This window comes from Streptopelia decaocto (assembly GCF_964273445.1).
Source record: "Streptopelia decaocto genome assembly, chromosome: 7".
Taxonomy (NCBI): domain Eukaryota; kingdom Metazoa; phylum Chordata; class Aves; order Columbiformes; family Columbidae; genus Streptopelia; species Streptopelia decaocto.
The window spans coordinates 53,400,108-53,417,070 of NC_138661.1; the positions used below are offsets into that span (position 1 = coordinate 53,400,108).

Genomic DNA, 16,963 nt, shown 5'->3' on the forward strand with positions numbered 1-16,963 from the left:
GATGCTCTACAAAAATCAAGGCCAAATAGTTAAATTAGAAGTCTGAATGGTAATAGCACAGGGTGTAATGTAGCATTGCCCAGGATTTCCTAACAGAAGACCCCTTTTCATTTGGCTTGCAACTTACCTCAAGTGCTTCAATTTGGAGGGAAATTTTTAAGACTACAAGTCATGATTTCGCTAAATATATTTACTTAATTACGAAATGTTGCAGCCAAAATGCTTCAAAATATTGAGAAAATGAGAATGAGGGAAAACATGTTGCTGTGCCCATACTAAACACCCTGGTGACCTTTCTTCTTCTTATGTTCTCATGCTTTACAGCAATGGTCTGAAGTCTGGCAAGAAATGGACTTCCCCCGACCCTTTCAGTCCTAAGGTAGCCTTTGCTATTGCTGGGAAAAAAAACTCACTGACATCAAAAATATTTGGGATATCAAAATAAAAAGCCCTAATTGACTTGTGCCTACTGGAGCAGAGAGGAATAAACGCAGCAAAATGCTACTTCGAGAAAAACTAAATCGAGAACTCAAAGATGCTCTCTAAGAACCCTAAGCATCCCATACATAGGAGAGGGAGACTGGGGAAGAAGCATGGGGAAAAATTAGGTGAAATAGTCAGAAGACAATGTAAGGAAGGTGCTTGGGAAGGTGGGGAAATAGGTGCAGAGAGCTGAGCAGGATAGCACAGCAGGATAGCACAGCAGGAGGTAGAGGCTGTACCAGACAAGGTTGCACTGCCATGGAAAGGGGCAGATTACTGTCAAATGGGGAGCTTTAACTCCAACACCTCCTTGCTTTTCAGAGGCAGATTTTGCAGCCATAGAAGTGTTCCTTAAATACAGACTGTGCATTTGCACATGTGCATGCTTAAAAATAACACAAAATCAGGCATTTCAGAACAGATATGAACAGAGATTGCTTTCATATGCATTTTCACAACAAGAAGCAAGGTAAGCCCACTCGTAGCTAGGGAGCTTTAAGCAATACCCTGAAGTATACATATAAGCAAACAGTAATACCTATCACATCCTCCTCTCAACAGTGGTAACTGTAGAGATTGGAGACTACTGTGTAGTGCAGCAGATGAATCAGTCAGGCTCATTCCTTAAGCTCTCAGATAATCATGGTTTTGACCATCAGCAGACACCGATTATCATCACCTCACTGCAAGCAGCATACAGCTGGTAACCTCATGTAGCAAGAGCCTGCAAGTTCAATACTAGCTGTCTAGAAATGCCTTTTATCACTTTTAAGCAGTATCCAAATCACAAGGGATAGTGTCATATTATCACAGCTGTCAAGTGCACAAAGGTCTTGGGGGGGGGGGTGAAGGAGAGAGCTGAATTTTACCTTTTTCTCATTTCAGGAAGGGATGTCTCATCCCAACAGGATCTAATTAAAAAGAAGGAGGCGGACTGGTCAGTTTTATTTCAGAGGCAAATATGGTTCAGCTCTATGTAATGAAACAGCACATACTTGGGTACCGCTTCAGTAATTGATACACACTGTTAACTTATGTAGGCTGCAGCAATCTTGCTCCCCATGTACACTCTGTGTTTACTCATCATCCTTCCCAACAACTTAGTTCCTTCTCTTTAGAAACTTGTCTTTGCTTTTGGTTTCATAGAGATGGACATGATGAAAGAGTGCTTACGCCCTAAGCTCAATTAGCCTCGGATGCTTGCTTTTCTATGTCCTTCTCAGCTGTACCCACACACGGTTCTCATTTAGCTCCTTTCCTTGCATTAAAGCAGGGTTAGGAACATCTCTAATTAGAGTTCTCCAAACACCACCCAATACATATAAACCACAGACTACCCACAAGACCAGTCACTGCACTATGAGACATCCAGAAACAAACTGTGGGTTTTCTTCCTCAGCAGAAAGAAGCATTTGCTGTGCAAAGGCAACAGCCAGGTTTGTTTCAGTTACATACAATATGCACAGTTTGGAGCTTCAACAGCCTGATGCTAGCTGTTTACAAAGTGGACATTTCACAAACACACTGATTTTTTGCACCATTTCAATATAACAAGTGTAATCTTCAGCCCTGTTTTCTCAGCAGGATCTGCACAGCCATGTCATAGGGTCGCAGATACAGTTTGCTCTCTAGCATCCCAATCCCTCTTGCTACCCCTACTTGCTCCAAGTAGCTGTGTCAAAACTCAGACTTGCTCCATGACACACTGAGCATCCAGGATGAAATTCGGTGTCCTTGGCAGGCATTTAGCAGGACGGCAAATTTCATTCTGGATGCTCAGTGTCCACATGAGTGGTTTACCACAGGCTGCCCCATGTCCAGAGGTCAATGTCTCTCTCACAGCACAAGAAATGCTTCCTGCTCTGTGCCTGATGTAAGGAACACCTTTCCTATCTACAAACTCAGCAAGAATTGACCAGTTCACTTAGAGAAGAAAGGGACAAGACCCTACAACCCAGCTTTTGTCTGATTTCTAACCCATTCATGACCAAAAAGGAATACTGTATTCACAAAATGCAGGAAGTTGTGCAAGGGAACCTTTTTTATCCTCCAGCTCTCATTTTTGACAGTTTGTGAGCACAACTGAATCCTGGTGGAAACAGATGTGATGGGGCACTATGCTGGCTTCCTACATGCACCTGGGGCCTGAGAAAGATTTCTTTTTTGAACTCATCGCCAGAGGTCCTAACCCCATCACGATTCCTTTAGTATTAGCCATGTACAAATGCACAATGTCCCATGGCATTTAAAACCTCTAGGCCAAAAACCACAACCTGTGCAAGGAGGACAAAGAGTGTGAAAAGAAGATATGAGGGGTAGCAGGTGAGCAGCTCTCGCATCCTCAGACAAACCTTGACAGCACAACCTGCTGCAAGTCGTAAAACTTCTCAGTCGCTAACTTAATCTTCAAAACTCTAGCAGGATTTTGGAAGTCCCACAGACTCCCTGGAAGACAGATCAGCAAATTCCTGACTACAGGAGAGCAAAAAGAGGCTTTTACTCAAACAGGAAACTTCTCTCTTTTTCACACATTTCTACAGCAGAAGACTAAATGTTCAGCTGACCAGTTTTCACAGCAAATCTCTGATTAACGTAGCTGGAACGAACTTTGATGCAATCTGAACACAGTAGTGAACAAATACCGCATGTAGCTGTGACTCTGAATAAACATCTGCACACAAGACATCTGTTTTCTTTTTCATCTCCCCCCTTTGTCCAAAAAAAAAAAAAAAATTCATTTGGAAGAGAGCAAGAACAACTAGCAGGGTCAGTACTCTGCAAAATATTGAAAAAAAGGTAGGTTAATGCAGAGCACAATAAACTAATTATATGCTTTAATCATCAAAAGCATATAATGCCTCACTGGTGGGATTTTTTTTTTAAAGCACATTATATGATTCTAAAGTTGGTTAAGGATACAGCTGCTTTTTTAATGCATTTTAAGCTTTCCATTTCATGACTATAGAAAACTAATTATTAGTTTCTTTAATGTGGATCTTTTACTACCAGTGTACAGCAGAGATCAGAAATTACGATGTCACAGAGGAATGGAGCATACACAATGAAAACACAGAAGCAATTACACTTTCATTACATAGTTGCAAATCCACACAAAAAGATACTTTGTGTTAAGATATTTGTATTTTAGATCAACTACCTTTCAGCAATAATGAAAAATCATTACAGCTGGAGAAAGATGACAAGAAGATAAAAATGCACTGACATGGTGCTGGAAGACATTTACCATTAAAGACTTATCTTATGAAGAACAGCTAAACACTTTATAACAACATTTCATCTGTAACTGTTAAGCTGACAAAGATGCTTGTTCCTAAATGGATTCAGAACATAAAAGAATTTCTTTAAATTTTATTTGCTTCCGTGAGCCGGCTGGCTTTTTTATTTGTAACTATCTTGTAGAAATTTAAACATCTCCAAATGCAAGTCCTTGATAAGTTACAGACAAAGGAAAGTTTTCTTTCCTTTAATAGGGACAAAGGAGAGTATTGTTGAGATTTATTATATATACACAATTACCTGCATTGTTATGGAGATTAAAGGACAAAGGGCCAACAGATCTAATTCCAGATCTTGCAGCCTTGTCCTTTCCCATAATTATGTCTTAAAATTGGATTTCAGTTAACACATTCACAGTACCAGGATCTACTAATACTTGGCATGTACTCAGTGATAGTTTCAATTATTTTAATGTGGATGTGGCAATACATTTATCAGTGATCATTCAAGCAAACACATTCAACTTAATAGTACCAATAAAGCACATTTTTTTCAGTTGGTTTTAAGAAGAGTCTTAAAACTAGTACAAGGTTCATTAGAAAGAATAAATGGCTAGCCTATTAGCCACTTAAAAAAAACATCATGAAAAAGAAACTTCCAAAAAAATTCCCATTTTTTTTCTTCCATCTCAGAAATAGTCCCAGAAATAGGATTTCGAACTGCAGAGAGATACTGAAAAAATAAAGTCTTTTCATTCTGCAGATGTTAATGCTGCCCCTTTATCCCATGTAAGATTATGTCAGTCTCCTTTCTTCAGCTGTCAGATGTAACATCTATTGGGAACGCTTAAGTTTAAGATAGCAGGCTGTGTTGGTAGCACCCACAGTATGTCAGCTAAAAAGGCCAGACCCTGAGCTCAAAGCTGGGCTGCTCATTGCTCCCTAGTGCACAGCTGCACGGAACTAGACCCTAGAGGTGAATTCCCCTCAAAGAATTATGCAAACTGAGCCACAGATAATGAACTTCCCCCCCCAAAGAACAGTGTGCTGCTTCCCCCTTCCCCCCCCCCCCGCCCCTTTTTTTCTTTCTTTCTTTTTTACAGTTTTGTTGAAGACACACATTCACAAATACTGCGGGAAGGAAACTGTGGCTAAACTTCTTGTATATCTCCTTTACAAAAAAAAGTATAAACCCATAGAAGGTGAAACCACCAAAGACCTCAGTTAACCAGTCGCAGCCTGCTTTGCAAAAAAATTGCATCGGAATTGACCAGAACAACTATGTTTTTATTGGTATTGAACTCCAAGCCTAGAATTAGAAGTAGTGCCTGATCCTACAAGGAGACAGAAAGAACACTAGATTTAGAAAGCATAGTTCATGTAGCAGGAAAGCCAGGAGCTGTCAATTCCCCAAGTCCAAATCTGGTTATAAATGGATGATTATAATATTTGCAGTGTCAAGGCATTAGAATTCCCATAACTGCTTTTACTGGAGAAAAATAATTAAAACGAAATTTGATGAGCCAAAAGGACCCTAACAAATTCATCACTCTTCATTTCATTCCTCCCTTGGTTTGAGGCATTTATACGTCCATAAAGTTCCTGCAGAATCAGAGGAAACAACTGAGCATGATCACAAAAGGAGGAAAACCCCTTATTAACACAATACAACGTAGCCTATGTAAATTCGATGCCAGCCACAGGCACCCATTTTTTCCCTTCATACTGGCTTTTGTAACAAGTCACATTCTAATGTTTAAAAAGTACACCAAAACCATGGCACGCCTAATATTGTCATAAAACCATTGGCAAGGCTGAGTCAGTTTCTTGTGATGGTTCCACACTGCTACTTTCTGCTATGGTGAAACTAATAATGTGTTTCTTTCGCCTGCATCCCAGAAGGTAATGACTTCTTCTCAGACAAAGCTCTATCTTGGTCTCAGAGAGAGCTCATTTGCCCCAAATCCCTGCCAGCACATAAAACAGGTGTCCTTTCCAATCACAGCTATTCTTCCAGTTTCAAATGTCACGAGTGGTGGAGGCCTCTTCTGTTCTCAGCTGGACACTATTCACCACTTTAGTATCCTCTCTGCCCTTTCCACTTCAAAATGCATAGGCCACCTTGCACAAAGACAAGCAGCAGAGCAAGCTTAGACAAAGAGGCAATCACTATTACTATGAATTCAGACAGCAACTAAAAAGTCATCTGTCTTTAAGCAGATACAGGCTGCATCCAGATGAAATTAAATGAACTCTCATAATTTTTCCCTTTGCCCCTCTATATCATGACATCTTTGGCAAAATTAAGTTCCAAGTTTCAAAGGAATGCTCTGGGAATCAGTTGGCTGAGCCACTTTGGGCATGAGGAAGCCCTGAGGAGGACAGGCAGCAAGAAGAGCAACCTCCATTTATTGGCAGGGACTACTGACATTGCAGGCACAACAAAGCACTAGAGGGAGGCAGCAGAAAGCTTTCACAGCCTGTAGTATCACCAATGGTCCCATACCTTGCCACAGATGTAGGCTGGCCTGCCCAAAGATGAAGCTGTACCTTCTGCCCCATTCTTTGCAGCATCCTGCAGCCTCATGAGGCAATAAAATGCTCCCAAGCCAACCCTCTGGCTGGGCCCTTTGCATGGCTCTGTCCTTATTTTCATGGACAGAGGCAGCAGAAATTGCAATTTGAAAATGAGGACTCAAAAGCAGATATGTAGAAACAGACTTGCCAGTGGTGACCTGTTTATATGTGTATATAAGAATAAACAAGGAAACTTATTAAAAATGATCTAACTTAAGACAATTCAAGTGCACAAAAGGAAATAAGGAGGAAAAGCTCAGTCTAAGCTCCACCACAATGGCAAATGCTAAACCAAAAGTCACTGGCATTTCTATAAGAAAATAATGCCCAGAGCCATCTCCCACTGCAGAAACAAACCACCAGCACACAGCGCAAGCCACAAAACATCATAACCTTGGCTATGAGTCTTCTTACCACCCATGTACCAAGATGTCCTAAAACCATGAATTATTAATCTTGCTACACTCTCTTAAAAAAAAAAAAAAAAAACACAACAAAAAATCACACTGAACTAGTAAAAGCAGAGGCTTTTAAATATGCATTGAAACCCGTCAGAGCATGCCAAGCTACGATCCCCCAGTGACTAGGGACAGGCAGGGCTTCTACAAAGCTGATTTGCACAAATAAGCCCTCTTTAGGGAACACTCCCATTCAGGCTCAGTTCAACCCAATTCCTTACAAGCTGGCAGACAAAAAAAACAAACCACTATCAAAATATTGCCAAAAGGAAGTAAGGAATTAATCCAAGAATGCACCTCATCACAGAGCCAGCTGTGTTTTAGATACAAACTATAAAATCCTAACAAGGAAAAGCTCCCAGACACTCGAGTCCTTCCTCTCACCTGGGCTGTGATGGGAGAGAGGGCTCCAGCACCTTCAGCCTCAGAAGAGACCCACTCACAGAGCCAGGACCAGATGTCACCCTCACCTTTTCTCAAACATCTACAGCCTCCAACACAGATACACTAAGAGATTGCATTTGCTTACCAGGCTACAACAAACAGACTGTAATTTACAATAAAGCTCCAGACCTGATGTTCAATTCTTTACTTGATGATTTTGTAGTCTCAGAAGCAGAAATTTCTTGCCTTCAGTGGGGGAAACAGCAATGAAGTTTACACAAATTATTCCCTGGCCCATATGATGCACAGTAAACAGAAAACAGTACTACAGTATGTAGATGGCATCCTCCTGCACACCACAAAGGCAAACCAATCAACCAAAACCCCATGCAGACTTTCCAATAAACAAAATACTCAACCCCACATTTAAAACACCCCCACCACAACTTACCAGACGTACTAGATATTTATTTACTTGTTTAGTGTGGCTAAAATTGTACCAAACAATAAGAAAACTCAGAAGAGTGCCAAACAAATGGGAGGTAAAAGAAGAATCAGAAAAAGAAACCAAGAACCAGCAGATATGCAGCACTGGAGAGAAAGGGATTTCTAGGCATTGTCTAAGAGAGCTTAAAGGTAATCTTTCCAGTGGTCCCCTCTCCTCCACAAAGCAGGACTTGTGTCAAACACAGGCCTTAGCCCCATTCCTTGCACACACCAACTGGGTTTGGAGTACCACATAAAGACAAGATCAGTTACAGACCATATAGGTCTGGTATGACAGCAGATGCCAACATCATTCCTTCCTCTGTTTGTAGCTGTAGCTGCTATTTCCTCTATTCCGAGACACAGTTAAAAGCAGAGTTTCCTTGTCTCCCACTACATTTCTACAGGCGGAGAAAGACGCTTTCATATGTGGCCCCAGGGGTCTCAGATAAATCACAGAGGGAAAATAACGATGGCTGGACTGTGTGGTTTCTAATACAAAGGGTTCTTCCAATTTCCTGGTGATGGTAGGAAAACAACCTTTACATTCAGTGATGTGCCAAATACTGACATTCATGGAAAGATACAGAAATTGCTCTGTGTTGCCCTACCTTTTCCACTAAATATCCATGAATGGCAGAGAAGATAACTGAGGCCACAAGTGTATCAATCCAGTTCTGGTTGGACCACATGTACATGCCCATTCTTTGATGGATTACAGAAATACCCTTTCCCACATCTTGTATTTTCCCCTGGAATTTTGGATTAATAGCCCCAGGAGGCCTGTTTATGTGCAGATACATTTGGGAACAGCTGGAAAGCACTTAGAGAAAAGCCTTGGTGCAGCCTTCCAGAGCAGTGCATCTGTTTTGCTCTTCTCTTCCTGCACATGCCTGATCATTCTTTCCCCTCCACACATTGCTTTCTAACGTTTCATATTAGCACATGCTCACCTACACTTAGTTGTCTTTTTCCCTCACAATTAATGTCCTCCCCTGCACAGTCATCCCCACTGAAAGTTAATTTCCTACTGATGGCCCCATTTAAGGCAAATTTCTCTTTCACTCTCCCCTTCCTACACAGCAGTAGGCCCTCTCTGCTAGAAAAAAAATCAGCTAGCTCCTCCTACACTTCCAGCAACCTTTCCTGATGTTCAAGGTACTATTTACATTCAAATTTTGGAGTGTAACTAAAAGTAGTCACATCAGGCTAACAACTAGATGTGCAGCCACTGACTGTTTTAATAGTCTTTCTCTCCTTTGCTCTTATCAGGAATCCTCTTTCAAGCAAGCAAGCAAAAACTCCAAACAAATGACATGAGACAGACTTTATACCTACAAACATCAAATTGCCAATTTCCAACCAGTCTCTAACATTGTTTAAATGCTCACTCTATGGACACACTGTAATTCTAAGATGAAGAAGGAAATGCATAAATTAAAATTTTATGGATTATGCTCTACATAATAAACAAACTAAGATTTTAAAACAGTAGCAATTTCTCTCTCCCAAATTTAGAATCTCCAACCAAAGAAATTTACATGCCATGAAAATCCTCAACAAAGACTTGCATGTAGCTCACATAATTGAGGAAGTACTAATAATAGCGTGGTTGCTTGCACAGACAACATTTCCACTGTGGGCCTGAATTCTGATCTCAAACATGCAGAAGATGATATTTTGTTGTGTGTTGCTGGCTGGAGACTAAAATCAAAGTACTGGAAACATCCAAGTGTGCTGCAGTGTGCAGTCAGCCTATGCCATTAAGGCAGCGCTACACACATCCAAGCCACATTGAAAACAAAGCATCTATTGAGTACTGCAGAAGGTGTTCATGTTGCGTGTTCTTGTAATGAACATAAGAAGCACGCAAAAATTAACTGTGTTGAAGTTTTAAACAAAAATGAAAGCCTTTGCATTTCAGCATCAACTATCAGTCATCACAGAAAAATAACTTGTCCTGACAGAGGAGAAGTTTACTCCTAAGCTCCTCCAACACAAGCAAACTCAGCTCACAGCCACAGCTTCCCCTTCTGGTCTACGCTGCCGAGTTCAGGCCTGCTAGGGTCTCCAGATCAGAGATGCCCACACCTGTTTCTAAAGGTGGTCATTAAAGGCTTTACCCCAAAAGCATATTACAGTAGCAGCAAGGGAGCCTCACATTTCTCAAGCTTTATTTTTCTTAAAAGATCTAAATAAGGTATATCTAGACCTATGTCAAAGTATTTGCAAAATATTTTTATTAAATGGTACCTACTTTTAACTTTTTTCTTTCATGTGCTGAAGATTACCCAGAATAATTTCACAAACTAAAAATGTAGAATACCATACAAGACAAAAAAAAAAAAAAAAAAAACAACAAACAAAAAAAAAAAAAAAAACAAAAACAAAACAAGGATGATTAACAATGGCCAATGTTTAGCAGAAATGCAACATACACATGGCAAGCCCCTATTTCAGATATGATGTTGCTTCATTTAAACTCCTCAGCTGGAAATTCAAATCACTAATTAAGTCATAAACCTATACAATTGACTCACACAGTATCAATAGGAGTTCTGTGCATGCAATAAGCTGTGAGGACAAGCTATTGGGTCCATATAAAAAGCATTTATAACTCCAAGCACACAAATACTGGAGCTTAGAAGTCCACTGCTCTTGAGTAGTAGATGTTGTATTGTCGTATCACTTACATGATCACTCTCAAGTCACTAGCTCCCATAAATAACAAAACTCACTGTGTGTTTTTTTAACAACTCCAACCTTGCCCACTATGTTGTAATTCATTAAAAATAAGGAAGATGCTTATCCTTGAGTAAAAGATGCCACAGGAAGATCATATGCCTGTCACACCACCCAGGAGCTGCCATGACACAGCCATTCCACAGCTTGGGATGCTTCCCAGCCCTGGCATGTGTTTGGTATGACAACACTGTCTGTGTTAGCAGCACTGTCCCCTTACCGATCCCACAGTCGTCTAAAAGGCAGCACACAGGCCAGATCCAGCCAAGAGCCACTTACTCGCTGCCTTTCCTCACATGGGCCACCAGGGAAACTGTAGACAAGAGGCAATAATCCTTACTGGCAATGCACAAAGTCCAGCTTATGATGGCAGCAACTGGCAAGACTGTGAAGCTTCTTACACCAGCTAAATATCTTACCAGATAGTCCCAAGCCATGTCCCCATACCTGCACACATGCCACACCACAAACAAATCACAGCAGACAACTCTAACATCTGCCTTAAGCTGTGCAAATAACCCACAACAAAGAGTGAAATTGTTCCCTATTAGAGACCATTCTGATTTTATACAGCAAGACTGTGTGGACACTACTTGGAACAGGCAACACAACCACTGTGCTTAGAGCAAGCATTCCCTCCAAGCAAGGCTTTATTCTGCATCTTCACTGCTGGCATTAATGGCCTATACAAGCATAACACACTTCCCTTACATGAGTTATCCTCCCTACCTGCCACAAGTGGCCACACTGAAATTCAATGATTCCAAATGAGTAAAGAATTTACAGAATGACACCATCAGCGAGGACTCAGTTTCAATCCTAATCCTCTAAGATGAAAGTTCCTACAGGGGCCTTTCACCCCACCTCCCTCTGTAGATCATGCAAATGCTCCAAATGTTCATAACTCCACAAGGTACCGACCAGCACCAGTTAAGAGGTCTGGTGCATGGAGACTTCCTTGCACTGGCCTTCATATTCACAGGTATGCCTAAAGTCACAACTGAGACTGTCAAAAACTGTAGTCTTCTGAGTTTTCAGACCATGACACCATGAGCTGAGGAGCTCCCACCTAAAATTGTGAGCCACAACAAAATCTGCAGATCTGACCTGTATTCTGTAGTATGTTGACAGGAGCTCTGACACTATCAAAGGATGACAGAACCTACTCGAGGGTCCCACAGGGGTCAGAAACACCCAGGTGACCATAGAATCATTTCAGCTGGAAGAGACCCTCAAGATCATCGAGTCCAACCATAACCTACCTCTAGCACTAAACCATGGCCCTAAGAACCTTGTCTAAATGCCTTTTAAACTCCTCCAAGGATGGTGACTCCACCACTTCCCTGGGCAGCCTGTTCCAATGCCTGACAACCCTTTCCGGGAAGAATTTTTTGAATGCATAGATGTAACTACATGTAACTGAGGAGAGGGTCCAATTTTTTGTATTATCATTTATCATATTAGACAACAATTAAAAGCTAGATTTAGAAGACAAGTAGACCATTACATCACACAATTTCATACCCTGCTTGAGAAGAGAAACCACACACAACAAAGGTCATGGCTGGCAGATCATCACACAAAGGCTTCTCTGCTTCAAGGAAGAGAAGTCAGTGAAAGCCACATGCCCACACAAGGCTCCTGTTGCCTGAGTGAGCCTGCAAGGCTATAGCCAAGGGCAACCCAGGCCTGCCCTAAGGTTTTCCAAAATGCTGGAATACTTTGATTCCTAAATCAATCTTAGCTCTTATTCAGGAAGAGATTTTTAAACCTAGGCTTGGTACAACAGCAAACAGAGATGGAATGACAAAACACTGCAAGGCAACCCAAACTGAATAAGACGCAAAAGGAAGAAGCAGCAAAGGTTTACAATAGCCATTAACTGTAATCAAAAGCTGACGCCAATGTAAGGTGAGGTCAAAAATAGTTAAAAATCTAAAGCAGTGGTACAGTTCTGCTCTGCAGCTCTCAGGGTGGGCCTGAAACATAGGCCACAGAGAACTGTCACCACAGATTACTGAGCACCTTGGTCCATACCGTGCTTCTGTAGCAGAAACCATTGAGGCAGAGAGGCCAAGCAGGTATGTCTGGAAGCAAAAGTTCAGCAAGCCTCAAAACATTAAGAGTTCACAGCAGTCACAAAGCATTCCTACAGAAAACCCTAGGAAGCTGTTAGCTGAGAAAAGCATGGGGTGAAAGTCTATGCCAGCATGTGATGAGTGGGTTGCCTGGAAAATTATTTTGATTTACATCACTGAAAGGTGCTTTTGGAAGAACCTCCTGCGACATGTTAAGGCACAGAGGGAGGTTTCAAACACAAGGGTGCTGGCAGAGGCCTCCTGTTGACCTGCAGTCCTACAAGACAGCAGGATTTTCCCATGGAAACTCCAGACTGCTCCAGAAGATTGTAACCCAGCGGGTGATGTGCACCACCAGCACAGGCAATGTGCAAATGACGTGTTACTAATTAACCAGCAGGACGAGGGCAGGCTACAATACTCAGTGGGGAAACGGGGGCCGTCCCTGCTCTACCTAAGGCGGTTTTCAGGGAGGTAAACAACCGGGGCTGCCTCACGCCCCGAAAGCAGACATAGGATCATACTGCCACCACATCCCCGCCTGTACCGACCCGGGCCGCCACCCACCCAGCGGTCGCGAGGGGCTCAAACCCCCGAAAGGCAGGCGGGGAGCACCGGGGAGACCGAGGCCCCGGGGAACCGGCCGGCGGCCGCTCCAGGTGAGCGCCGCCTCCGCCGGGCCACGCCGCCGTCCCCCCCAGCCTCCCCTTCCCTCCCTGGGCGGCACCAGCGGAACCGCTGCGGGACAAAGCCCGAGCTCCGGCCGCACACCTGCCCCGCCGGACACACGCCTCCTCCCAGACCGGCGAGTGCCGCCGCCAGGGCACCTTCCAGCGGGGGCAGGTGCGGCGGCCAGCGGCCGCGGCGCGGGAACCCCCTGCCTCCCGCGCCCTACTCCGTCCCCCGCGCCGCGGTCTCACCTCGGCCGGCAGTATGAGCAGCAGCGGCGGCAACAGCAGCAGGAGGCAGGGCAGGGGTATGGGCAGCAGCAGCCGCCTCATGGTGGCGGAGAGCGCTCTCCGCTGCGCGCACGGCCGCTCAGCCCAACGCCGCCTCCCCCGGAGACATAGCCGGGCTGCGCGCCCCGCACCGCCCGGCGTCCCACCCCTTCGCCGCCCTCACAGGCGGCGGCGGCGCCTCACTCCCCCGCCACTCCCTCTAGCGCTCCGTGACTGGAAAGGCGGGTAGCTAGAGCTGCCGCGAGGGAAGCCCTGCGTGGGGCGGAGAGCGGGGGCGAGCGGGACTGCCAGCCGGCCGCGGGAGGGCCAGGCCGGTCACCTTCCTCCTCCGCCGCGGCCCATGGCCTCACCGCCTCCTCCCTGCCGCCGCTCCCGCCGGCCTCTCGCCTGGGGCTTAAATGGCCGTCTTGTAGCGCGAACAGAGGGGTTGCAGCTGGAGCTTCCCCGCCTTCACTCCTCCCTCCCGGCGTCTGACATCTCCCCCCGCCGGGCTGGGCGAGGAAGTGGCTCCCTCCGAAAGTTTCCCGGCCTCCTTGCGCACCCCGGGGGAAGCGGCGCCCCGGGTGTGCCCCGCCATCTGTCCCGGCCTTCAGACGGTGCTCGGGGGAGGGCGGTAAGCAGAAGGGTCGGTGGTAAAACGAAGTTAACCCCAGCCTCAGGGGCCTCTACCGCCCTCCACTCCGCCGGCGGGAGCGGCGGCCGCGGCCCCACGTGGCCTCTCGGGATCTCGGGTGGGTGTGAGGGGCTGCTGGGACCGGCGGAGGGGATCGTGGTTTGGCCACTGTGAGTGGATCAACTAACTGCACCACTCATCACCCCTAGGCAGTTCCCCCCAAAACTCTTGTCCCTCTCCATGCACTGGTTTGGACATGTTTTAGCCATATCATCAAAAAGGACATGACGCCATCAAACGGCATCACTTTTATAACCTTAACTTACTTGCCAGGATTAATGCACTATTTCACATTTCATTCATCTTGGATAAGGGAAAAGACAGCATCAGTTTACACAGCATATCTTTAATTATGGAAACACTTCATTCTCTCAAAAGTTTTGAGCTCACGTTTGTAATTTCCCTGTCTTTCCTGAGCCCTCAAAACATATGATAGCGTTATGGAAGCGACTATTTCCACAGGAGTTCATGGGAAGACTCACAAGAATGAGGGGGCATATGCATACCTTACTCTTTCAGAGACTTCCCAAGCCTGGGCAGAGCCCCAGTGTGTGTAAGTTGCCAAACTGCAGCTTCTGACCAGACCAGGTTTCACTTGCATCTAAAATGCAACCAACTGCCTTCATAGTGGCAGATCAGGGCTACGCTGCACTTGAGCAATTATACTTGGTCACCCTTGGCTCCAAGTCAGTGAGAACAGCACAGCTTTTCTAATTGCATGCCTTTCCAGTAGGCCAACCTAGTAACTAATCCAGTTACCCCTGAAATTCAGTGGGAATCTCTCCAGTGATTTAAGCAGTAATGGCAGCCAGCCCTGAGGGAAGAAATTTTAAAAAAATGCACTGAGTCAGGAAGAAGTGGCATTCTGACCTGTTCAAATTTATAAGTGTCTTGAAGCTGATGTTGCCATCCCCAGACTCTACATGTCCCTGGACTCTAAAGTTCACTCATTCTTCTTTCCTTAGTAGGTCACATAACTGAGCTTAGAAGAAAGGGACGTTGCATTTCTCAGGCTATGTTAATTCCTTGCTCCAGGGAGCAACTGGGCAGTTACATGACGATTAAAGGAAGCTAAACTTTCACCACACCATGGCTGTCTGGATCCGGTATTGCTGGTGGAGCTTTTCACATACAAGCTACAAGGAATCTATGATTAGTTACTTTCTCATATAACACTTGTGGCTGAGACAACACAACTACTTGTATGTCAAAAGTACCTAAACCAGGAGGCCTATGAAGTTCTGTGAGACACTCTCATTTCTAGAGCATCCAAAATAGTAAAGGACTGCATTAAATTTGCTTGTAGAGATAACTAAGCAGAATATGTCTAGGACTATTGTATAAAATTACCTTAATGCATATCTTTAATTATTACCATAATGAGTGCCAGTCATCAGTAGGATTTCTTATGTGGTAGGTTAAGCTGGCACAAAGAGAGCATAGAAGGTTTGTTACTGTTTTATGGTACATAGAATCAAAGAGTCATTTAGGTTGGAAAAGACCCTTAAGACCATCAAGTCCAACCACTTCTCCCAGTCTTCCTGACTGACTGTTACCAGACCTCAAGGAAAGGACTAATTCCTTTGCAGAGACATTCCGTGGGTGCAGGAAGTACGCAGTGAGGGACATGGGGCGGCCTGCACTGCAGGGGTGAGCTACCAAGATTCACAGACATTTGAATAGGCTCAGATATGCTGAAGAAGATGGCAACAAAAAAGAAAAAAATAATGCCATGAAAACATAGGCCACTAAAAAGTGTAATTATTTTTTAATGTAAAACAGAAGTGTTATTTCCATTTCATTAATTAAAAAAGAGAAAGAACTGGTAGCAATCAACTTTTTTTTTTTTTTTCTTGGTATGTATGTACAGATTCTGCTGACATATTTGTCTCCCCCAGATTGTTTAAAATTCTGGGTGGAATGTCCCAAAAAAGCCTTTCTGATTAGATTTTGAGAGCTCTGTGGAAAAAAAGTCACACACATACCTGATTGCTTCCTTGGATCAATGCCTCTCCTCTTTACAGCATGCTCTGGTTGACTGCTGGCCATGCAAACCTCAGGGAAGAGCTGGATGGCAAAGAGCTGTGATTCATACCAGAATCAGAGACTTCACATACTGAAAATGGAAAAGAGAAATTTTTTAAAAGCCAGATTTTTTAAAGTCTTCCAGGTGTTGATTGTTCAGCAGCAATAACCATCACAACACGAATAATTTCCTAGGAATTAAAAGTTCAAGGTTGCATTTCAGGCCACAGGCTCTTCACAGCTTGTTACTAATCTGCTGGAAATTCCCTAAATTACAACTGCTGTTGCCTAATTGTTTCTATAGGTAAGTTTTGTTTATACTACAGGCTTTTATTAAAGCTATATGTGTGACAGGATTATAAAACTGGGTAGGTGTTGCTCCTGGCTAAAGCTTCTACTAGAGTTTCATCTGGAAGTTAATTTGTGCATCTGAGTCATAAAACCTCTTCAAAAGGAAGTGTCAGAAAGAAGCGTTTCCACATCCTTACACTCGGGTTTTTGGACAAGAAACTTAAGTTTAAAAGTCACCTTGGGCTCTTGCACACAAATACAAGAAGAATGTGCAGGCATATTACTTATGGGTGCTCTAGTTTATGCAGTAAGGTATAGTACTAGTGCTCTGGGCAGAGAGAAAGGGGAGACTGAAAAAATATAGTGACCCAAAGCTGTGTAATTTGGAACAGCTGATAACATTTGTCTTTCACTGAGACTGGCAATTAAATATAGTTTAAAAAAAAATCAGTATGCCTATATTTAACTGCATACCATAGCCAGCCTTGATCACAATAGCATATTCTCATTAGTTATTCACAGTTTCATTCATCAGCTCAATGTGCAGTGTCAGACAAAAGAGGCATCAAAT

The 16,963-nt window shown here is 43.8% G+C and overlaps 1 protein-coding gene across 5 annotated transcripts in view; it reads right to left on the bottom strand.

The window, feature by feature from the left end:
- LOC309442310 (receptor-type tyrosine-protein phosphatase eta-like) overlaps window positions 1–16,159 on the bottom strand; it is an 81,616-nt gene extending 65,457 nt beyond the window's left edge. For 4 of the 5 annotated variants that reach the window (XM_082058061.1, XM_082058063.1, XM_082058062.1 and 1 more), the window contains exon 1: window positions 13,365–13,518. In XM_082058061.1, coding sequence (XP_081914187.1) covers window positions 13,365–13,445 — 81 coding nt within the window. In that variant the 5' untranslated portion in view covers window positions 13,446–13,518. Of the gene's footprint in view, window positions 1–13,364; window positions 13,519–16,061 lie in introns of those variants that run through there. The other variant, XM_082058060.1, reaches the window with a different exon arrangement.
- Between the last annotated feature and the right edge of the window lie 804 nt (window positions 16,160–16,963).